The 23,147-nt window shown below is 43.9% G+C and overlaps 1 protein-coding gene across 7 annotated transcripts; it reads left to right on the top strand.

Annotated features, from left to right (window-relative positions):
- Positions 1–179: 179 nt before the first annotated feature.
- QTRT2 (queuine tRNA-ribosyltransferase accessory subunit 2) lies at positions 180–22,628 on the top strand. Of its 7 annotated transcripts, XM_050959150.1 has the most exons (11): positions 180–222; positions 3,631–3,854; positions 4,778–4,833; positions 6,705–6,781; positions 7,128–7,204; positions 7,935–8,031; positions 11,001–11,210; positions 12,311–12,510; positions 16,663–16,814; positions 19,981–20,098; positions 21,520–22,628. In XM_050959150.1, the coding sequence occupies exons 2-11, from the start codon at positions 3,655–3,657 to the stop codon at positions 21,749–21,751; spliced, it is 1,419 nt and encodes a 472-aa protein (XP_050815107.1). In that variant the 5' UTR covers positions 180–222; positions 3,631–3,654; the 3' UTR covers positions 21,752–22,628. The 7 variants fall into 7 exon arrangements, with proteins under 7 accessions (XP_050815107.1, XP_050815114.1, XP_050815120.1 ...); XM_050959157.1 differs by lacking the exons at positions 180–222; positions 6,705–6,781 and having other exon boundaries at positions 7,128–7,209; XM_050959163.1 differs by lacking the exons at positions 180–222; positions 6,705–6,781; positions 7,935–8,031.
- Positions 22,629–23,147: the final 519 nt, after the last annotated feature.

Genomic DNA, 23,147 nt, shown 5'->3' with positions numbered 1-23,147 from the left:
AGTTCCCCATTGGACGGCGCGCACGGAAACTTGGACGAGAGCGAACTACAAGACCCAGAATGCAGCGCGCCAGGAGTGTCGCTTCTCTATGGCAACGGCGCAGCCGTCTTTACCCCCTACCACGCGACAAGGGTCTCCTACGTCTCTCGGTGATGACGTGTCGGATGCTGATTGGACCCAGGAAGAGACGCTTGTGCGACACAGGCGGCTGGCGCGAGCCAGGTAAAGGGGGGAGGGAACGGCTGGGTTGGTTCTTCCTGTTGGGGTCTCGGTGCCGCTCGCGCGCACTTGGCCCGGCCGCCCTCGGTCACCACGACGGGGCTGTCGAGGCCAGTTAACCCGAGCGGGGCTGTGACCCCGCCCCCTCCAGGTCCCAGCGCCCCAGGTCCCAGCGCTCCGCAACTCCCCCCGGCCCCGTCCAGTGCAGGGCCCGAGACCTGCCCGGCTCCTTCCCACCCCCGGGGTGAAATGAAGTAACGGGAAAGTGGGGAAAGGCCGCGAGGCCTCAGATCCTGGCGAGCGAGGCAGGGCCTGCTGGAAACTCCTTTCTCGAGGGCTAGAAAGAGACTTCTTAAAATGAACGTGTGAAGGGGGGAGGGATCTCTCAGTGGTTTGAGCACTGGCCTGCTAAACCCAGGCTTGTGAGTTCAAAGCTTTTGATACTGTCTCCCACAGTATTCTTGCCAGCAAGTTAAAGAAGTATGGGCTGGATGAATGGACTATAAGGTGGATAGAAAGCTGGCTAGATCGTCATCGGGCTCAACGGGTAGTGATCAACAGCTCCATATCTAGTTGGCAGCTGGTATCAAGTGGAGTTCCCCAGGGGTTGGTCCTGGGGCTGGTTTTGTTCAGTATCTTCATTAATGATCTGGAGGATGGCGTGGACTGCACTCTCAGCAAGTTTGCAGATGACACTAAACTAGGAGGATTGGTAGATATGCTGGAGGGTAGGAGTAGGATACAGAGGGATCTAGACAAATTAGAGGATTGGGCCAAAAGAAATCTGATGAGATTCAACAAGGACAAGTGCAGAGTCCTGCACTTAGGGCAAAAGAATTGCATGCACTGCTACAGACTAGAGACTGAGTGGCTAGGCAGCAGTTCTGCAGAAAAGGACCTAGGGGTTACAGTGGACAAGAAGCTGGATATGAGTCAACAGTGTGCCCTTGTTGCCAAAAAGGCTAACAGCATTTTGGGTTGTATAAGTAGGAGCACTGCCTGCAGATTGAGGGATGTGATCGTTCCCCTCTATTTGGCATTGTTGAGGCCTCATCTGGAGTCCTGTGTCCAGTTTTGGGCCCCGCACTACAAGAAGGATGTGGAAAAATTGGAAAGAGTCCAGCGGAGGGCAACAAAAATAATTAGGGGCCTGGAGCACATGACTTTTGATGAGAAGTTGAAGGAACTGGAATTGTTTAGTCTGCAGAAGAGATTTGATAGCTGCTTTCAACTACATGAAAGGGGATTCCAAAGATGATGGATCTAGACTGTTCTCAGTGGTACCAGATGATGGAACAAGCAGTAATGGTCTCAAGTTGCAGTGGAGAGATTTAGGTTGAATATTAGGAAAAACTTTTTCAGTAGGAGGGTGATGAAATACTGGAATGGGTTACCTAGGGAAGTGGTGGAATCTCCTTCCTTAGACATTTTTAAGGCCCAGCTTGACAAAGCCATGGCTGGGATGATTTAGTTGGTGTTGGCCATGCTTTGAGCAGGGGGTTGAACTAGATGACCTCCTGAGGTCCCTTCTAACCCTGATATTCTATGATTCAATCTTTGAGGGGGCCATTTAGGGAGCTGGTGTAAAAATCTGTCTGGGGATTGGTCCTACTTTGAGCAGGGGGTTGGACTAGATGACCTCCTGAGGTCCCTTCCAACCCTGATATTCTGTGAAAGTTGAGATTCTAAGAGTTTGCATAACTCCAGCTTTTTTTTATGATCAATATTGAATACTGGGGTACACATCAAATTGTGACACCTAAATATCACAAGTCAGCAACTCTGCCCGAGTTATCCTATTCCTTTATCGGTCAGTTTATTTGCCTTTTTAAACCACAGCTATGCATTGAACAGAGGTTTTTCTTGAACTGCCCAGATCTTTTATCCTGGTTGTTTACAGTTAATTTAGAATCTTCCCCTCCCTGCCACGATGTTTGTGAATAGTTCAGATTATTACTCCCAATGTACATAACCTTGCATTTATGGACACTAAATTTTATCTGCCATTGTACTATCTTGATTTAAGTTCCTCATAATCTTCCTTAGTCTTGACTAATCTAAGTATTAATAATAATTATTTGTATTGGCATCCAGAGGCCCTTGTAAAAACATGGGTCTCATTGCACTAACTGCTGTACAAATACACTGAGGGACAGTTCTTGTCCAGAAGAGTTTACCATCTATATAGACAAGACAGGCAAAGGGTGGGAGAAAAGATGGCACCCCTGGGAAATGAAGTGACTTACCCAAGGTCATACAGCGACAGAACTAGAAACAGATCAAGGTCTCCTGCAGGGTGGATTTGATTTAAATCATGATTTAAATCATTAGTCAGGAAGACTCGATTTAATCATGGATTTCTACATAAAAGTGCATTCTTGTTGGTTGTTATAACCTTAATACATATTCTTCACAACTCAGAGATAGATGAGACCCAAACTGGGTCTCTTTTATGGCCTGCTGCCATCATTGGTTTTCTCTTCTAGTGAGAGAATGGTATGATAGATCTCAAACGAATGAAGGCTACCCTCAGAAAGACCTCCAGACTTCTGGAATATGCTGCTCAAACAGTTTTGCTTTTGTTTCTACTGCCTGTCCCTCCCTTCTCACATTTATCTTCAGACTTCTTCTCCTTATGCAGATCTGTTCTGCCTCCAACAATCTTCTATTTATTGAACTTTTTGAAACTTTGCACCTTTTAGAGAGAGGTAAGGAATTGCCTCTGTATACGCAGATTTGCAGAGGGACGATAGGGTTAAGGTCTGTTATTTCTCACCTCACTTTATTTATTTATTTAAAACAGTTTTGCTGTTAACAAGCATGTTATCTCGAGAGACACATCCACAGTTTGAGAATTGCAAAACTAAGCGTCTCTGATGGTATCTTCTAGACTTAGCACTGAGTCCCATTAGGTAGATAGCAAGATTAATCTAAATAATCTGTACAGAAGCCCTTGGAACACAATAAAATTGGGTCCCTAATCCATGAACTATTGGCACTCATTTACAACACTTTTCTTAAACATTACATGACTATATTGTCTCATGCTATAAAATTAGAATTCATAATCCCTATTCGATGATGAGGTATCTTTGAGTTATAATATCTTTATCTTTAGATAGGTTTTTTCCTCAAAAATAATTTTATAAAAAAAATCTGATTTAAAAAAAAATCATTTTATCCACCCTTGTCTCCTGAGTGAAAGTTCATACCATAATAACTCTCATGTGAGCTACCTCTCCCCCCACTGCTACTAATGGATCTATTGCAGGTGTATTGGAATGCCAGGTAGCCTTAGAAATAAACAATTTACTTTTCCATTTCTGTCAATTACTAAGCTTTTACAGATACAAATATTAACCCAAAATCTTGATGGAGAAAGACCTACCTAAATAATCTATTTCTTTAAAGGACGCTGCCTACCAGTTAACCAGGATGAAGCTGAGTCTCTCCAGAGTGGTCAGTGGTTGTCGTCTTGGGACACTGACAAACCTTGGCAAGAATGGGGTTCAAACCATGGAGCTTCCAGGCTGCCTACTGTATACCAAAACAGGATCCCCACCACACCTCGCCCATGACACACTGCAGGCAGTTGAAGGGGTTCCCGCTGTTGTACAGCTCACACTTTCAACTCTGTGAGTATCAAGCCTAGCTGGGACACCGCTTTTGTGTTACCAGTTTCCCCATTGGAAACAAGAAACATACTTCCTTGCTTCGCCAGAATGGTTTGAGACTTACCTCCTTAAAGTTCATCAGGACAATGAGATTATAGAGAAACAGCTATTCCACCTCAGACCACATGATGTGAGACTGTTACTGCCCCAGATAGAGAGTATTGGCATTTTAGCTCAAGATATAGCCACTCATGATTTTTATCAGTGTAAGTCCCTGATTCAGTCCCTTTGGTGTTGGCCAAGATGTTGACCATCACGCTCTTTTCCTTATGGTTGGATTTCTTGGGAATGGATGGTTTGCTGCTGATTTGTTGTAGGTGAGAGCTAAGAGCAGATATATGTAAGGGGAAGCCTTTTTTGAAAAGTGAACAGGATGATGTAAATGGCCTTTCCCTGTTTCTTTATGACTTTTTGTAAAACTCTCTAATGAGAAACCTCTGATCACCCTAATCTAATTTCTAAAAGTTGTATTCTTAGGCTGCATGTACCTTGACAAAAATGGGAACTGTAACAACTTCTTTGTGCAGATCCGCTGTGGTACTAATGGTGGAAGTTGTAGCGTAGACAGGGTTTAGGTTTCTTTTCCATTATCTAGTCTAATCCAAATTTGGACAACACTTTAGTGAAGAAGCCTGAGTCTTATCTATATGACAGCTCCATCTTGCTGGTACAGGGGTAACAAGATCTTGTGAGATTTGGTGTAGTGACTGTGTCATTCCTCTATCTCCATTCTGACTCCATTCTGTTGCTGAAACTTCAAGGCTCTTTTTGCAAAGATTGGAGTGTGTCTTCTAACATACTGAGGAATTAGCTCATCCACAGTTCTCTCTGCAGGCTCATTCTCATTTTTTTTCTAATATGTATTCTTTTATGTTTGGACACAGGGTAGAACTTCACGAGGTCTTGGAGGAATATAAAGAAGGAATTGGGAAATTTATAGGTAAAATTGTGTATTTGTCTGTGTGTGTGTGTGTGTGTTTAGGTGCAGTCTGATCCCATCTAATGCATCCCCTACATTTCCATGTTGCTTGGTGCAATGAATTAGGGGACAAGCTGTCCATCCCTAGAAACTTGAGTGCAAATCTGTTGTAGATCCCAAGTGAGTTGTGTGAGAAGCTCCTTTTTTTTTCTATTCAAAGTGGATTTAATGGCAGTTGTAAACTGTTACACTCACTACAATAACTGAAGTTCTTATTCACAGTTACAGCTTCCCCTACAACACCCCAGCAATGGGCTTCAGCACTCACTTGGAGGGACCCAAGTCTGGGTTAAGAAGGGAGTTGAGTATCCCTGGACTTTTCAGTCCTTGACCTCTGTGCTGTTAGTGTTAATAAGTGCCATTTGTGATGATTTTTTTGGCGATGTGAACGCCTCTCCCACTAGAAACAATACAAAGAACAACTTTCTTCATGCAGTCCCCAGAAGGTAATAGCTTTCAGGTCCTTGCTGATCTGGGTTAGATTATTTCCCCCACAAAACAAAATCAGTTTAGTTTGATACAAAGCCCTCATTCAACCTCAGCAGTGCAGAGCAGCACAGATCAGTCAGTCTGACTTAGAAAAGTGGTGGGATCTCCTGACAGATATTCCTTCCCCTAGAGCAGATCTGTTAACTGGAGGAACTGTTTTGGGTGGCTACCTGGGGAAGGAACCATGTTACAGGCCCTCAGAAATCCCTGAAGGGCAAGCTTAAGGATGTGGACAAACTTATCTTGCCATCCTTTCAGACCAGTGGAGAGCTCACGTTTAGCTATCCCACCAAACTTCTCCTTGCTTTGCTCTCTTTGTTTTCGTCTTTTTTTGCTTTGCTCCGTGGTGGCTGTCTGGCTACAGGAATGCTCCTTTTGTTTCAGGAAGAAACATGCACTGGAGTTAAGACCAGTTATGCCCTTCACCCCCCAGTTAGCCAGGGAAAGAGAAGTAAGGGCTCCAGGGCCTTTCACCAAGGCACCACTTGTCTCTCTTAGACAAACAGACACTTCCTGTCTTCCTCTTTCCCCATTGCATCACAGTCATCTAGCAGCGCTGAACCAGTGTCATCCTCTGTGGTCCCCAGGACTCCTTAAAGGCATTGTTTGCACATGAAACCTTAATTGTGGCATTTCCTTGTTCTAGAATTCTTAATATTGCAACCTTGAGTTCTCCTGATGTAGTTTTTTTTATGGTATATACACAAATTTGTCATGTGCCCTGTGTTTGATTAGGGATATATTTATGTGAGTAAAGACCTGACTCTGCATTCCTTATGCACCCAAAACGCCTACTGGAGGGAGTTCTGAGTGCAGAGAATGTCCAGTTAGAAGATTTAGACAATTTTAATTAATTGTAGTGGAAGTTATGGTTGGAATTTTCAAAGGAGTTTAAGGACATTAGGTGAAATTCACTTCCCAGTGAATTTCATTGGCATTAGGGTACCTAACTCCTTGGGCTCCTTTGGAAGTCTCAGTCTTTGCATCAAATCCCCTAGATAAGGGGTTCTCAACCTTTTTCTTTCTGAGGCCCCCACAACATGCTATAAAAACTCCATGGCCCATCTGCGGCACAATAACTGGTTTTCCGCATATAAAAGTCAGGGGAAGCAAGGAGGGCAACTGCTTGGGACCCCATGCCCGCCTCCCCCCTTGACCCCTGGTTGAGAACTACTGCCCTAGATGGCTTTGACAAATCTCTACTTGTATCTATAAAACAGAGACCTTTATTGCATTCAATGCATCTAGCTTGTTCTGTTTCTTGTGAAATGATCATAAATCTCTCATTGCTACAGCTCATTCTACTGTCTTGGTGTATATATTGCCCTTCCTTTAAACTCCAGGTCTGAGACTGTTTATGTCACCCAGCCTAGATGATGTCAAGTGTCAGATGTCCCCAGAGCATTCATTCAGTGGACAAGTGAGTCAGCTGTCGTTGCGTCTGGTTTACTTTTGGCAATAGTAGCATTAATCAAGTAAACAGTCCAAAGGCTACACATAGTTTGTGGCATTAAATAATGCTACTCTTGTGGTTTACTTTGCCCCTCCTTGTAACTAGTAGAGTGTGGACAGAGCTGTCCAACTGAATGTGGTGTTGCTATGGAGATCAAACAAGCCATGTCTGTCTCTGAGAAAGATGTCAGGTGTATGTCAGGTCCTGGGTTACCCTTTTTGTAAATTAATAGCCATCTCTTAGCAAGTTGCCAGCATAGCTGTAATGGTCTACAAGATTACAGCTGACATTTATTTTTCTGTTGTGCCTCCAGGTATGCCAGAGTCAGTGCTGTACTGCTCTCTCCATGATCCCGGTACCCCCTGCCCACCTGGCTACAACAACAACAAGGTACGGTGAGTGTAAGAACTTATGAAACCTCACAAAACATTTGTCTCCTAGATGCCATTGTGTGTGCCCTGCTTAGCAGCTACAGAATGCCCTCTTTGGGGTTATAGGAAAGTGAACCAGTGTATACTAGGATACAATGTCCAGATTTTTCCCACCATCTTCCGTTGGGGTTTAAAGTGGAGGTATGGTCAGATAGAGGAACTTTTTTTATGCACCAGGCCTGATCCTGGGTGCTCTTGTCCTGTCTGCTGACTTTGTAGGCCCACACAAATATAGATGAGCAGACTGGATTCATGTGCAGTTTATTATATGTCAGTTAAAAAAATTGTGGCTTATAAGTTGAGCAAATTTTCTCCAGTGTCATTGGCAATAAACATGGAGCCCTAGGAGACCATGTAATATTTTGAGTCTCACTTGTACAGCCACACGTTCAGGAGGGCCACATGAAGGGAAACTTAGTGCTGGTGGAAGGTGCTGACATGAGTGCCCAAGCGTAGGAAGTCTTGTGTATATTCACAGATTATGTACAGAAGCAGTTCAGGCTCCTTGCACACACTTTGCTCTGCCCTTACGGTTTACTGTTGTGCCACAACCATAGGGAAGCCACCTCTGAGGGGCTGCGGGAAGGAGTTTAATTTTCATGAACCATTCAGTCTTGGAAGTATCTGGTGAAGGTGTCAACAAAAGGGAATAATTATTTTTTGTTTTTGTGGTGGTGGTTTTTGTGAAGAGGACGCCTGCGAACTGGGCTGAATCCCACCCTACTCATTTCACACAGGCTACAGTGCTGTCAAATGGCAACAACTTTTTGTCGCTACTCACATAAGGTTTTATCCTGCTGTCATTGAAGTCAGTGGCAGTTTTAACTTCAAAGGGAATAAGATCAGACCGTTAGGGCCTGATACTGTAACTGGATCTGCTCTGGCAGGTGCCCATCCTGGTATGAAGTTTCTTTAAAGTTACTGCGACTGTAGTCATAAAGATCTGCTTTGCAGAATCAGTGTCCCGGATTGGATTTGAACCTCTGGTGTGAGGCTCCATAGTCTTTCACCAGTCATCTGGGCCATCTCTTTCCCCATGGTTTGGTTTTATTAAATAAAATAGCCATTCTGGTAAAAAATCAAAACCGTGTTTACATTTTGCACATCAGCTTGAGAGGTGAAACAAATCTGATTAGTTTCACTTTATGGGTCTTGTGCACTAACACAGTGCTGATTATTATGGGTTTCCAATGCAGCAGAAGAGTGAATTTTATATTTAAATACAGAAAAGCTGTTCAGTGAACCAAAAAAGTAATAAAAAATAATGAAAACACGTATTCATGTTAGCTTTTGTAAAATCCTCTTTTTTTTAAATGTACGGGCCTACATTACTTGGATGTCTATTAAAAACCTAAGATCACAAGTGTAGCAAGAACAATAACAACACAGTTGGAGCAATTACCAGGCAGCCCACACAATGTAATTACATTATCCACAGATAGAGATGAAACACATTATGCCCATGGTGATGATGGCTTCAGTAGCTCTTCCTGAATTCTCGTTCAGGCCCGTGCATGACACTGAAGAAGGCTGGCACTTGAAGAGCAACGTCTTTGTTTGCTCAGAAGCTTGCATTCAAGAATGACAGTGTTGGGCCAGTGCTTTATATAATATAAAAAACGTATGTGACAGAAACCCCCCTGGGAGCGGCCAACTGGTGTGCCAAGGCTACCTCTGCTCCTGTTTTCCCTGCCAGCTTAGGACTTTAGCACCCTATCTTGCTGAGCCAGACACTCCAGTCTGCTCCAACAAAGACCAAGGGTCTGAATTACTTGCCCCAAAGCTGCAGGTTTACCTGAAAACAGCTCACAGAAGTGTGCTTGTCTTTAGCACTCAGATGCGCAACTCCCAATGGAGTCTAAACCCAAATAAATCCGTTTTACCCTGTATAAAGCTTATGCAAGGTAAACTCATAAATTTTTCACCCTCTATAACACTGATAGAGAGAGATGCACAGTTGTTTGCTCCCCCAGGTATTAATACATACTCTTGAGTTAATTAATAAGTAAAAAGTGATTTTATGAAATACAGAAAATAGGATTTAAGTGGTTCCAAGTAGTAACAGACAGAATAAAGTCACCAAGCAAAATAAAATAAAATGCGCAAATCTATGTCTGTTCAAACTGAATACAGATAAAATCCTCACCAGTTCCAGGATGCTCCCTTTTACAGACTAATTTCCTTTTAGTCTGAGTCCAACAATCACTCACACCCCTTTGTTCCCGTTTTTTTTCAAATATCCTGGGGGGTGGAGAGGCTCCCTCTTTAGCCAGCTGAAGACCAAATGAAGATGTCTCCCAGGAGTTTACATAGACTTTCTCTTGTGGGTGGAGACCCCTTCCTCTTTCCTATGCAAAGTTCAGCTCCAAGATGGAGGTCTGGAGTCACCTAGGCAAGTCACATGTCCACACATGACTCAGTCTTTACAGGCAGAAGCCGTTGTCCACATGGTGTCTTGTATGTCTTCAGGAAGACTTCTTTTGTGGTTTGGAGCATTTCAAAATGCCTTGTTCCCCAAGCGCTTCCTGATCGGGTACTTAACCTTGCGAATTTCTTCCTAAAGCTAACCAAATGCCTTACAAGCAAATACAGGCAATATTTTTAACCTCAAGTACAAAATGATATATGTATACAAATAGGATGAATAGATATAGTAGACCATAATTTTTACCAAGATATGTTACATGGCACAGGTAGTACAAAGCATATTTTAGTTATGTCCTATTCCCATAAAGCATTATGGGGTACAGCGTCACAGCCTACATGGGATAATATGAGAATAATAAAAATGGAAGATGAAGGCCTACACACACAGAAATACTAGGAAGAATGGGAAAACATGTGAGAGAACTTAATTTCAGGCCTCACATCTGACCACTTGGGAAATGATGGAATTACCCTCAGGAGTGTATATATGTATAAGTTCACTGTTGTGTAGGCACTGCAAAATCACCTGCGATTCCTTTTGTCATAGTTGGCAACTATTCATGGAGTAGAGCACAGGCTGGGAGTCAGGAGATCTAGGTGTTTTCTTGCTCTGCTACTGATTTGTTGGATGGCGATGGGGAAGTCACTTCAGCTCTCAAGCCTGTTTCCCAGCATCTCTGGGAGGTAGGTTAGTGTTGTCATCCCCATTGTAAAGATGGGGAATTGAGGCATTAGATGATGTGACTTGCCAAAGGTCTCACAGGGAGTTAATGTTAGAATCAGGAAGAAAACCCAGCACTCCTGACTCCCAGTCTCCTGCTCAAACCACTGGACCTTCATGCCTGATGTTAGAGGCAGTTGGTTTTCTGAGCTGTCCCCCTTTGAGAGCTTGTCCAGGGAATGTTATTGCAGTGGCAGGCATTTTACCAGGACCAATTGCTGGATGATGAGTCTTGCCCACATGCTCAGGGTTTAACTGATCGCCATATTTGGGGTCGGGAAGGAGTTTTCCTCCAAGGCAGATTAGCAGAGGCCCTGGAGGTTTTTTGCCTTCCTCTGCAGCGTGGGGCATGGATCACTTGCTGGAGGATTCTCTGCACCTTGAGGTCTTTAAACCACGATTTGAGAACTTCAATAACTCAGGCATAGGTTAGGGGTTTGTTACAGGAGTGGGTGGGTGAGATTCTGTGGCCTGCGTTGTGCAGGAGGTCAGACTAGATGATTATAATGGTCCCTTCTGACCTTAAAGTCTTTGAGTTCCCCTGAAAGTTCTCTTAACCTCTTCAATTAACATCCATTCCTGTGTTCCTTTTGTTTGCGTTTGACAGACAGTGTCCATATGGGGCTACGGAGGGCGAATGGAAATGACAGCTTCCAAGTTCATGAGCATGCAGCGTGCTCTCCAACCAGATTGGCTTCAGTGCCTCTCTGATGGAGACACTATTTCTGGTGAAACCTCCAGAAAGCGGGCCAAGAAGTCTGTGGACCGGTCGCTTTCCTTCCTTGACAAGTGCCTTCAGCTGCAGGAGAAATCGCCGGTAAGGTCCAAATGTATCGGGGGCAGCAGCACTGCAGCTGCTTTTCTGTGTGTGTTGAGCCTTGTGAAGGTCCCAGCGTGTGAGCAAAAGAACACCTAGTGCACACGGTGAGGTTAGACCTGAGTGATTTTAGGGCTGGAGTGGAAATGGAAGTCTTTAGGCTATCCACAGATCAGGCATAACAAGGGCAGCAGCCCAGCAAACTTCCCTCGTGCTGCCCTTGTGCTTCACCCTTGACCCAGATGGTCTAACCTCTGGGAGTGAGAAGGAGTTCAGCCTCCATGGCTTTTAATTCCTCTGTTTTCACAGAACAGTGGTCTCTTATCCTTTAGAGTCACTTTGTATTCCTGGGTAGAGCAAAGGGGTAGCATTTTCTCCTTGTTCAGAAATCAGAGAACCCACCTACCCTGCCTTTCATTTTATTTTTTTCCAACTTTAACCCTGTCAAGCCCTGTGTTGCAAGCACAGTCCGCCTAGCTGTGGGGAACTGAATAGGACTCGTCAGTATTACTCTTTAGCCCTTCCAGTGGGTTTGAGAGACTTCCCCTGTTCCTAGTGTTGAGGGGCATGCCTGGACCTGACTAGCGAGGAGACCAAGGGCCCAGTATGGGGCTGCCAGGAATTGATGCTAGAAATCCCTTGAAAGGCCACAAGATGTGTAGTGGTGGGTGAAAGCCATGGTAGCAGCAAGGCATGGGGGCAGGATTTCCCTAATGTATTCTGCATTGATACATGGCATTTCTGTAGTGCCTTTGCCTAAGAAACACAAGGCAGGTTGCCAAGGTGAGTCAGTCTTCTTATCTCTTTATGGGAGATGGGGCTAATGAGACCCAGAGATGAAACGAGTTGCTGGCAGAGTCAGAAACAGAACCTTCATATTCCCCTGTTCTAAACTCTAGACTACACTGCATCCTAATTGATACATCTGAGGAAGGTTCAACTACCACTGAACCCAACGGTGCCCAGGAAGCAAATGTAGAGTGCCAAGCATCCAGATTCTGTGCCAATGCACCAACTCTTGGGGGGTGGTGGGCTTTGCTGGAACAACTTTGTTTGGGGAAGTGCACTTCTCTTACATTTGCAACTTTCACCTGGGCCAGGAGCTGCAGGGCAGTGTGATGGTTGGAGTGATAGAAGGCGGGGACGTGTTGGAGGAGAGACTCAGATCGGCTAGAGAGACTGCCAAGCGACCTGTGAGTGGTTTTCTGCTGGATGGTTTTCAGGGACAAGCCATGGCCAAGGAGACCAAGCTGAAACTGATGGCCTCTGTCACAGCGGAGCTGCCGGAGGATAAACCAAGGTCAGATTTAAGGGGAGGATAGACCAAAATCCACTTGTTCTACTGTAGGTAGTTACCACAGGCCGCTTCCTGCCAGTGTCCAGGAAACCCATTTATTCTCTCAAAGATTCTTGTCTGAGCCAAATGCTGCGTCCTTTGCTATTGAAATGCTGACTTTGATGGCCCCAATTTTACTTTTAAGGCATAGTTGGCACAGGGCGAGAGATATGGAACAGCCCACAGTATGGCTGTGATCTCTTCCTTTGGGGAGGATTCAGGGTTTGGGTTCAAACCTATTTCTAGACAGAATCATGGGTGGGATTGGTATGAGCCCTTCACCTTTGGCCTCCATGGATCATGACTAACTTGGAACATAGCTAAAAACAATTTTCAGTCATTGCAATCTGGAGTGAATGGTTATCCACCTAGCAAAAACTCCTACCCAGTTTGTTGCAGCTGTCTCCTCTCAGAAGACTGGAATATCAGGGGGGCTGTAGGTCAGGAGTGAGGGGCATTGGGAGATGAGAGTGGGGAATGCTTGTACGTTGCCTACATGAACTGTGCCTGGATCCAGCCATTTGCAACAATATCCTAAATCTTATAAATGGTAGACACTCATTCACGATTCCCAGAAATGTTTATAAATATGCCAGAGGCTCCAGAAAACACAATTCAGTGCGTAAGAGTGCCAATATGGTACAGTTGGAGTCTTTTGGGAGGAAGGGGTAAAAACAGATGCCTCATTTATACCCTTCTGAGGCTCTTATGGAAATCATGTATCAACTCAATGAATGCTGTCTTTTCTAGCGTTTCATGAGGAGAATGATTGACGCTCTGCTACCTCCTGTAACTGAGCTTCCCTCTCAGGACCCCCTTGTCCTGGCCACCTTCTGAGACTTGAACCCTCAGTTTATGATGATCAAAGGGAAAGGAAATTCAGGTGCATGATTCTAGCCTTGCAGTTATCTCTTGCTCAGAGGTACCTGGTATCAGAGGGGTAGCTGTGTTAGTCTGGATCTGTAAAAGCAGCAAAGAATCCTGTGGCACCTTATAGACTAACAAATGTTTTGGAGCATGAGCTTTAGCGGGTGAATACCCACATCGTCGGATGCATGTAGTAGAAATTTCCAGGGGCAGGTATACATATGCAGGCCAGCTAGAGATAACAAGGTTAGTTCAGTCAGGGAGGATGAGGCCCTGTTCTAGCAGTTGAGGTGTGAAAACCAAGGGAGGAGAAACTGGTTTTGTAGTTGGCAAGCCATTCACAGTCTTTGTTTAATCCTGAGCTGATGGTGTCAAATTTGCAGATGAACTGAAGCTCAGCAGTTTCTCTTTGAAGTCTGGTCCTGAAGTTTTTTTGCTGCAGGATGGCCACCTTAAGATCTGCTATAGTGTGGCCAGGGAGGTTGAAGTGTTCTCCTGCAAGTTTTTGTATATTGCCATTCCTAATATCTGGTTTGTGTCCATTTATCCTTTTCCGTAGAGAAAATGCCCTTCTGCTATGTACATCGGCCAAACTGGACAGTCTCCACGGAAAAGGATAAATCGATACAAATCAGACATTAGGAATGGCAATATACAAAAACCTGCAGGAGAACACTTTAACCTCCTTGGCCACACTATAGCAGATCTTAAGGTGGCCATCCTGCAGCAAAAAAAAACTTTAGGACCAGACTTCAAGGAGAAACTGCTGAGCTTCAGTTCATCTGCAAATTTGACACCATCAGCTCAGGATTAAACAAAGACTGTGAATGGCTTGCCAACTACAAAACCAGTTTCTCCTCCCTTTGTTTTCACACCTCAACTGCTAGAACAGGGCCTCATCCTCCCTGACTGAACTTAACCTTGTTATCTCTAGCTGGCTTGCATATATATACCTGCCCTTGGAAATTTCTACTACATGCATCCGACGAAGTGGGTATTCACCCGCTAAAGCTCATGCTCCAAAACGTCTGTTACTCTATAAGGTGCCACAAGATTCTTTGCTGCTTTTCAGAGGTACCTGGAGTTTGGAGCTCTCGATAAGCTCATATTGCTGCCATCCAAGCTACCTTATATAAGTTCCCCAATGAGCTGTAGAGTCTTGTCAGTCCAGCTAACTTGAGTGACTGTACAAGTGCATCCACCTCATCTATCAAATAGTTTACTTCTCTCTTTCAGTCAAGTGATGATGACTGCTCTTTATAGCCCTGAGGGTCCTGTTTGAATTTCACTCAGTATTTAACATCCCACTTTCTTACATTTAGTTGTAGAAGCTATTTTACACACACACACATGCACATACGCATTACCCTATTAAAACTGTGTTGTGTAGTTGAAGAACAGCTGTTGTGTCCCACTCCAAAGATGGCTGTTTTTCTATGGTGAAGGAGTATATCCTATCTACATAGTCTCTAAAGCCCTTTGGGATCTTTTAGGATAAAAGATGCTGCCTAAACATATTGCTTAGAAGGTTTTGTCTTCTCATTTTAACCAGAGCATTCTTAGAAATCTCAGCATCTGCAAGAAAGGTTGTACCCTTGCCCTCTGTAAGAAACATTTCAGTCAGTCGGTCACATGTATAATAAGTACTGATTGTTTAATTCTTAAATAGCATTTTCTTCCTATCTGGAGCAGGGAATGTAACAAAATCATCTTGTAAGCTTTTCCCATCCATATTCTGTGCTCACACAGGGTCTTATGTAATTATGGTCAGAAAAATGACTAAAAATGGCACCTTATTACTGCACTTCTCAGTCTCTGTGTACTTTCCTAGTGATCTTGCTGCACATTAGCTTTTACTGTTGTCAGCACAGCCAGTGCACCTGGGGGAAAGCACGACTATTATACTCTCTTCTGCCTCACCCATCCTCGACAAAGCTGCCAGCTAAATTAGGACAGGAGCAGTATCTGTGTTACCACTGATGGCGTAAGAGGCAAGAAGAGCCCAGCTGGATTGCCAAGCCCTGTGGGAGTTGATAGTGCTGGCTGATGGGGGGGAAATTGCCTCTTAGGAAAATCAGCTAAAAGGAAATCCCCTTGTGTGAACTCGGCACATTTGAGCTGGACATGGGGAGGAGAGGAATGGGGAGGAAAACTGAGCCCTCCCACAGTGACTTGTCACATTAGTGCCTTTTCATGCAGACAGATCCCAAACACTTTATAAAGTAGATATGTGCTTTCCAAAAGGGGAATGCCTCCCCACTGCTGAGATGTATCATCCCCTAATACCCTTTGCACCTGTTGGAATCTACTCCCATGGCCTTCCAAATACCTTCTACTGAGGATCAGCTGTCGATTATCTCCCATGCACCATGATGGGACAGTAGGGTGAAATAAGTATGAATTCCTTTCTTTGCTCTGAGGACCCAATTCTGTAAACACAAGTAACATTATTTGCATGAATAGTCCCACTGTCTTAAGGAAGACTACACACAAGTCAAGTCACTCACATTACCTATGTGTTTGTGGGTTCCGGTTTTGGGAATCCAACTCCACCCACCATCTTGGGGGTGGATTTGTGACTTTGTTGCTGGATTTCAAAAGGACCCTCTAACACATGGAATGGTGCTTTGCTGGTTAGGAGTCCCATGTAGTAAATAAATCCCCAACCGATAATCATTTGCTACCCAGGGCATAGAATGTGCAACAAAGTATCTGATCCAGAATGTAAGATGTGAGATGGATCGTGAGATAGAATCATTGTACATGGGTGTTGAGGGAGCCAAATCACTTTGAACGCAATTTATAGTGTTTTGACATTATTCTTGAGTTAATGTGTGACTGGTGTAACCTTCTAAACAAAGGCAGAACAGTCGGCACTGGGAGGTAAGGGGAATTCAACTGCGCTGCTGTATACCAGACAGATGGGATGTGGGAGAAGCATGGTTTCATGACTGGTGATAGACCATGTGTCAACTTTCACCCTGTTTAATAACTGCAGGGCTCACATGTTACTGTTTTCATTGGCTAAAACACATTCCAGTGTATTCCACTCTTGGGGTTTCTTATACCTTTCCTGTAGCATCCGGTGCTGGTCACCGTGAGAGACAGGATGCTGGACTGGTTGGCTCTCAGGTCTAATCTGTTAAGTCAATTCCTGTGTACCTGTAGCCTTTCCTTGGAGAGAGACCACAGTGACCCAGTAAGTTCCATTCCGTACACTTTAGACCTATATTGTTTTATCTCTCTTAGACTCATTCATGGCATTGGCAAGCCGGACGAGGTACTCGAATGCATTGAAAGAGGAGTGGACGTGTTTGAGAGCTTTTTTCCCTACCAGGTGACAGAGCGGGGCTGTGCCCTATCCTTCCGCTACAATTACAATCCTGACCCTGAAGCTGCAGGTAGATTTTCATGATAACCTTGCCGTTGTGGTCGTAAGATGATGTAACAGTAGTATCATGCCCAACATAGTTCATGCTCCACAGTCATCTTCCATGTACCTCATTTGTCACGGGAAAAAGTATTGTAACCACTGACATCAGAGAAAAGCGGCTGAGTTCTGCTCGTTCCAGGGGAGAAATTACTTGGGATGAAGTTAAGCAAAGAGAACCTGAGACCTTAATTTAGGACCTGGGTTATCCAAATCCAGTTAACCAAAACATGGTTATACATCCTCTGAGGTTCATTGAACAGAAGCCTTTGTATGCCTGATCCTGTCGTGTGCTGAGTCCCTGGTTCTCCCTTTGGTCCTGCGCCCACTGGAGTCTATGGCAGAATTGCCCTTACCTTCAGCAGGACAGGATTGGGCCTATACATTTCAATGGGATTTGAATGCACCTGCCAGTGTCAAATTCAGTGTGTAATGTAGCTCTTCTCTCCCTCTCCAGCTGGGCAGTGGTGGGGAAGCCATTCTTCTTGGGCAGTTCTTTTTCCCTGCCTTCACCCAGTTTGCTCCTTTGATTAATATAAATGCTGCCAAAATAATGCAGGTTAGTCAAATCCCCATGACACAAGGTATCTGCTTAAATGAGTAAGTAAAGGCTTGGTATTACAACATGGTCTCACCAAATGTCTGAGCAATTGAGAGACTGTCATCCTTCTTATACACAAGTGTTTTAATACAAGTATCTAACAGTTCTCTTAATGGCTGGAATCTAGTTTTGTTTTTCATGCCTGGGTAGTTCAAACCAGTTGAATAGACTTTCAACACATTTGTTGTCTCATTGTTTCCTTGTGCTCCCTCCTCCAGCCATCTGCATCCTTGTGTCTTATACTTGGATTGTAAGTTCTTTGGGTGCAAGGACAACCTCTTTTCTGTGTTTGTTTAGTGCCTAGCACAGTGGGGTCTTGGTCCATGACACGGCCTCGTTGGCACTATCCCAATACAAATAATACATCATAGTAATAATTTCCCAGAAACATCCCCTCTGACTTGAGAGCAGGCCTGAGAAATTTCAGATGCCAAGGTAATGATTTGTGAAAGTTATGTGCTGCTGAAAATCCAGGTGCGGAACCTTCACCCATAACTGCATTATCGCTGCCACAACAGTCAAGACTTTCTGACTTAAATTGGCAAAAAAAAAAAGAAAAAAGCAAACTCAGCTACTGCGAAAACGTGGTTTGGATGCACATGAATCCATTGTCAACTCCAGCAGAATCTAAATCTAAACTGTGGTATGTAAATGTTTAAATCAGCCTCTGTAGCAGAAGACTGGTGGATAGCTAATGTAATGCTGATTTTTAAAAAAGGCTCCAGAGGTGATCTTGGCAATTAAGCCTAACTTCAGTTCCAGGCAAATTGCTTGAAACTATAGTGGACTATGGTAAAGAACAGAGTTATCATGCTCATCTGTATGTCTGATATGTTGGGGAAGAATCAACGCTGCATTTGTAAAGGGAAATCATGCCTCACCAATCTATTAGAATTCTTTGAGGGGGTGTGGACAAAGGTGATCTAGTTATATAGTATACTTGGACATTCTGAAAGTCTTTCACAAGGTTCTTCCCCAAAATTTCCTAAGCAAAGTAAGCTGTCATGGGGTAAGAAGGAAGGCGTCTTGTGGATCAATAATTTGGTTAAAAAACAAGAAACAGAGGGCAGGAATAAATTGGCAACTTTCACAATGGAGAGAGATAAATAGCAGGGTCTCCCAAGAATCTGTACTGGGACCAATGCTGTTCAACATATTAATAAATTATCTGGAAAAGGGGGTAAATTTGCAGACGATACAAAATTGCTCAAGATAGTTTAGTCAGAAGTGGACTGCAAAGACTACAAAGTGATCTCACAAAACTGGGTGACTGGGCAGCAAAATGGCAGGTGAAATTAATTGTTAAGTGCAAAGTGTAATATATGTAGGAAAACATAGTCCTAACTATACATACAAAATTATGGGGTCTAAATTAGCTGTTTCAATTCAAGGAAGAGATCTTTGAGTCATTGTGGATAGTTCTCTGAAAATATCAATTCAGTGTGCAGCGGCAGTCCAAAAAGCTAACCAAATTTTAGGAACCATTAGGAAAGGGACAGAAAAGATCATAATGCTGCTAAATAAATCCATTGTACACCCGCACCTTGAATATTGTGTTGTGTTCTGGTCATCCCATCTCAAAGAAGATATGTTAGAATTGTAGAAAGCACAGAAAAGGGCAGCAAAATTGATGAGGGGTATGTAACAGCTTCCATATGAGGAGAAATTAAAAATTCTGGTACTGTTCAGCTTAGAAGAGAGACAACTGAGGGGGATATGATAGAGATCTATCAAGTCATAAATGGTGTGAAAAAGTGAATAAGGAAGTGTTATTTGCCACTTCACATAACACAATAACCAAGAGTCACAATAACCAAGAGAAATTAATAGGCATCAGGTTTAAAACAAGAAAAAGGAAGTACTTCTTGATACTACACACAGTCAATCTGTGAAACTCATCACAATAGAATGTTGTGAAGGCTGAAAGTATAACTGGGTTCAAAAAAGAATTAAATAATTACCTGGCAGATGGGTCCATCAATGACTATTAGCCAAGATGGTCAGGGACACAACCTTACGTTCTGTAAACCTCTGACTGCCAAAAGCAGGGACTGGACAATGGGAGGGATCACTCAATAAATTGCCCTATTCTGTTCATTCCCTCTGAAGCATTTGGCACCAGCCACTGTCGGAAGACAGGATACTGGGCTAGACTGGCCATTGGTCTGACCCAGTGTGGCTGTTCTTATGTTCTTATTTTATGTTAAATAGATCCAGTAATCCAGGTGATCACACACTGTACAAAATGCAATTTAAACTGCAAGGATTTTTAATGACTTTAATAAAAGGAATTAAACTCGGATCAGCAAAAAACTGTGCAGCTATTTCAGTTCTGAATTTTTATCAGAATAGTTGAGTCCCTCCCACCTCACTCTTACAATTTATGTGGCTTACCTGTTGTTTGATAATTAAAGGAAGATAAAGGAGATGGAAGTTCAATCTGTAACAAGGGGCAGCTGAGATGCCTCGTCAGAATATTTTTCACCTTTACTTGTCTGCGTCTGCCTATTGATGAAGTGATATTGTTTTGTTACAGTCCTTGAACAAAATGGGATCCAGGATGCAGGGAAAAATGGCACTGAAAAAGACATAAATGAAACCTCAAAAGCTGACCCAGAAATAACTTCGTTCGAGATATTTTTGAAAGATAAAAGGTAAGTGGGTTTGTGTGTGGTGGCTTTTAAATAGTGTCTGTAGCCTTCACACTTTGAGCTGTGATTTCATCCTCCATCCAGGGTCACACCTGGACAGTCAATGGACAGGGAATGTCCACTGAACAGTTAGAGTGCTGCAGGAAATGTTGGTCACTAAATGAGTGGCCTTCTTCCCTCTGAGTTGGTATTGGACAAATGCCTCAGATTGATACTGGGGAGCAATGCACTGCTGAATCTGTCATCTTTCAAATGACTTATAACCAAGGTTCTGGCTATTTAGTTACTGTGAAAATTGCCATAGGATTTTTAGTATGTTTTGTCCAACTTGAGACTCATTGGAGGGTGCTGATTTTCAGCTGGTGCTGAGCCCCCTCCCATTGAAAATCAGGACCTCTAATGTGTCTCAGGTGAGACACCAAAATGGAGGCACCTACACTTCTGAACATATTGGCCTATACTCCTTCTCTCCCTCCCTCTACCCACCATAATATCAGCTATGTTACCACTACACAAATGGTGAACGTAGCGATGATCTAATCTACCATCCCAGAGAATCCTGCATTTCAGAGGTGGATGTAAAGGTCCCCCATGTGGAAAATTATTAAAATATCACTGGTGTGGCACCCTCAGAACACAGTTGCAACCGCTATTCTGTTCAGCTAGCGCAGGGGTTCTCAAACTGGGGGTCGGGACCCCTCGGGATCGTGAGGTTATTACGGGGGAGGGGGATCACAAGCTGTCAGCCTCCACCCCAAACCCCACTTTGCCTCCAGCATTTATAATGGTGTTAAATATATAAACAAATGTTTTTAATTTATAAGGGGTGTCGTACTCAGAGGCTTGCTATGTGAAAGGGGTCACTAGTACAAAAGTTTGAGAACCACTGAGCTAGGGCCTGAATCAAAAGCCATTGAAGTCAATGGAAAGACTCCCACTGATGTCAGTGGGCTTTGGGTCAGGCCCTTAATGTTTGCTCTCGCATTATATCCATGAATGAAACTGTATTTATTTCCCTTGTTCCCCCAGTCTGTTGGTTCATTTTAGTGTGTTGTGATGCAGTGGGGGTGTGACTTTAAAAGCATTAATTTGTTGATTTGTTAATACCATATAGTAATGCAGGCAAAGCTGTTATGACTTATTTCATGTGTGGCTATAAAATCACCGCTCATATAGCCTGTCAACTGGCATTAAAACAATGCTTTACTGCACTCAGTTCATGAACCTGCATGTAGTGCTCTTTGCAATGCTGTTAGTGTCAGAGGGGACCACATCAGACTCCACACCCCAAAGAGCTGGACTGAAACCCACAAACCTTTTGACTCAGGCCACCAAACAGCTGCTACGTGGTAACTATGGGTGCTCCCTACTACTTGCGATTAATTTTTTTTCCCATTGCCCTTTTACCCCCTCTACCTTCTTAGGTACCGGGATGATTTTGGTCCCTTGGTGCACGGATGCACCTGTTACTGCTGTCAGAACCATAGTCGAGCCTACGTCCATCACCTCCTGGTGACCAATGAGCTGTTGGCTGGTGTCCTGCTCATGATGCATAACTTTCAGCACTACTTCAGCTTCTTCCATTCCATCCGAGATGCACTGAGAGATGACAGGCTGGATCAGCTGAAGGAGCTCATCTTCAGGCAGGCACTCTGAGACCCAGGAAATGCATAGCCAGGCCAGTGAGTGTGGGGGGAAGAGGTGAGAGAGAACTAGTGAAGGGGGGAAGGCTCCAGGTTTTGTCACTTCCCAAGGAGATCATATTATCTGGAGTGCCTGCAGTGTATTCTGGATTTGTGAGGCTAGACAACAGGAAAGGAAGATTTTTCCCCTCACACCGGTTAAGTGGAGGAATTGGAAGGGAGACTAGCTGGAAAAGACCTTCTAGAGGCTTGCAGGACCAGTGCAACTACCTTTGTATTCAGTGATCAAACAGCATTTCTGGGGGTAACAGAACTCTCAGGCTTGGGGTGGGGAGAAAAGGAGACAGATGCATTATGGGAGACTCCCAGCTGCCATTTTGGGCTGTTGCTTCAACCTCAGTGAATGAAGCAGATGAATGTCAGTCTAATTAGGATTTGTATCTCTTTAAAGAAATCCTTGTGGGGGACAAAGGAAGGGATAGTCTTCACGTATTTGCTTGGAATGAGGTTCAGCCTCATCCTAACATCTCTCTTCTCAAGGCCACAGCCAACATTCCTCCTACTGATGTTGACTGCATGGGAGGCTTTCAAAGCTGTTCAATGCCAGCCCCTCTTCCTCCTCTCCTCCATGATGCCTTACAGTTCCAGTCCAGGGAGAGAAGGATAGTGTATAGCTTATAGCTATCTCCCATGTCGCAATTCAGAGCACTTGCCAATAAGCCAACACACCAATCCCCCTTGGTAGCTTGGGACCCTCCAAACTAGGTCTGGCCTTGCATGGTACTGCAGAGCATCAGCCACAGGGCTGGTCCCCATCCATGGCTCTTTGGGCATTTGATCTATAGCCTTTCTGGCTATATATTCTGCTACAGGGTCTTTTGAGTCTGCCATTCTGCCTTCATGAGCTAGAATCTCACTCCCAGACTGGCATGTGGATGGCACTGAACATGCTACAGTCACGTTGGCTGTATTTGGCTGCTGAGATCCTAGTGGATTACACAAACACTGATGTGAGATCAAGCCACATAAATGATTGAGACCCCACAGGACGAGGCATTGTTTTAAAACCATATGATTCCTTTTTTAATATTATTTTTCTCTGTTATAGTCCTCTTACTAGGTTTTTTATGTCCCTTATACTGGAATCATTGATGTATTTATCTCATTTTATGAAAACATCAATAAAACTATTTTTCACACTCTGAATTGCTTCCTAGTCTGACCAATCGACTATAGGCCATATGGTTTCCCTGTATTAATTCCTACTTCATTCTTACGGCCTTCAAATCTACATGGAAGTTGCAGCTGCACCTGTTTCTCCTTAAGAAAAGCTGCTCAGTATCACAGGGAAGTTTTCAAGTCTGTCTTCTGTCAACCCCACAAATACTACTACCTTCCCATGTCCTGAC

This window comes from Gopherus flavomarginatus, chromosome 1, assembly GCF_025201925.1.
Source record: "Gopherus flavomarginatus isolate rGopFla2 chromosome 1, rGopFla2.mat.asm, whole genome shotgun sequence".
NCBI classification, from domain to species: domain Eukaryota; kingdom Metazoa; phylum Chordata; order Testudines; family Testudinidae; genus Gopherus; species Gopherus flavomarginatus.
The sequence above is the reverse complement of the archived record's forward strand: the minus strand, read 5'-3'. Positions and strand labels throughout refer to the sequence as shown.

What these genes read in the sequence shown, in the direction of transcription:
- QTRT2 (XM_050959150.1), top strand. Translation starts at nt 3,655, where the DNA reads ATGAAGCTGAGTCTCTCCAGAGTGGTCAGTGGTTGTCGTCTTGGGACA. An exon ending in AGGAATTGGGAAATTTATAG is followed by an intron (nt 4,834 to 6,704) that starts GTAAAATTGTGT and finishes TTTAAACTCCAG; the next exon opens with GTCTGAGACTGTTTATGTCA. An exon ending in CTGCCGGAGGATAAACCAAG is followed by an intron (nt 12,511 to 16,662) that starts GTCAGATTTAAG and finishes TATCTCTCTTAG; the next exon opens with ACTCATTCATGGCATTGGCA.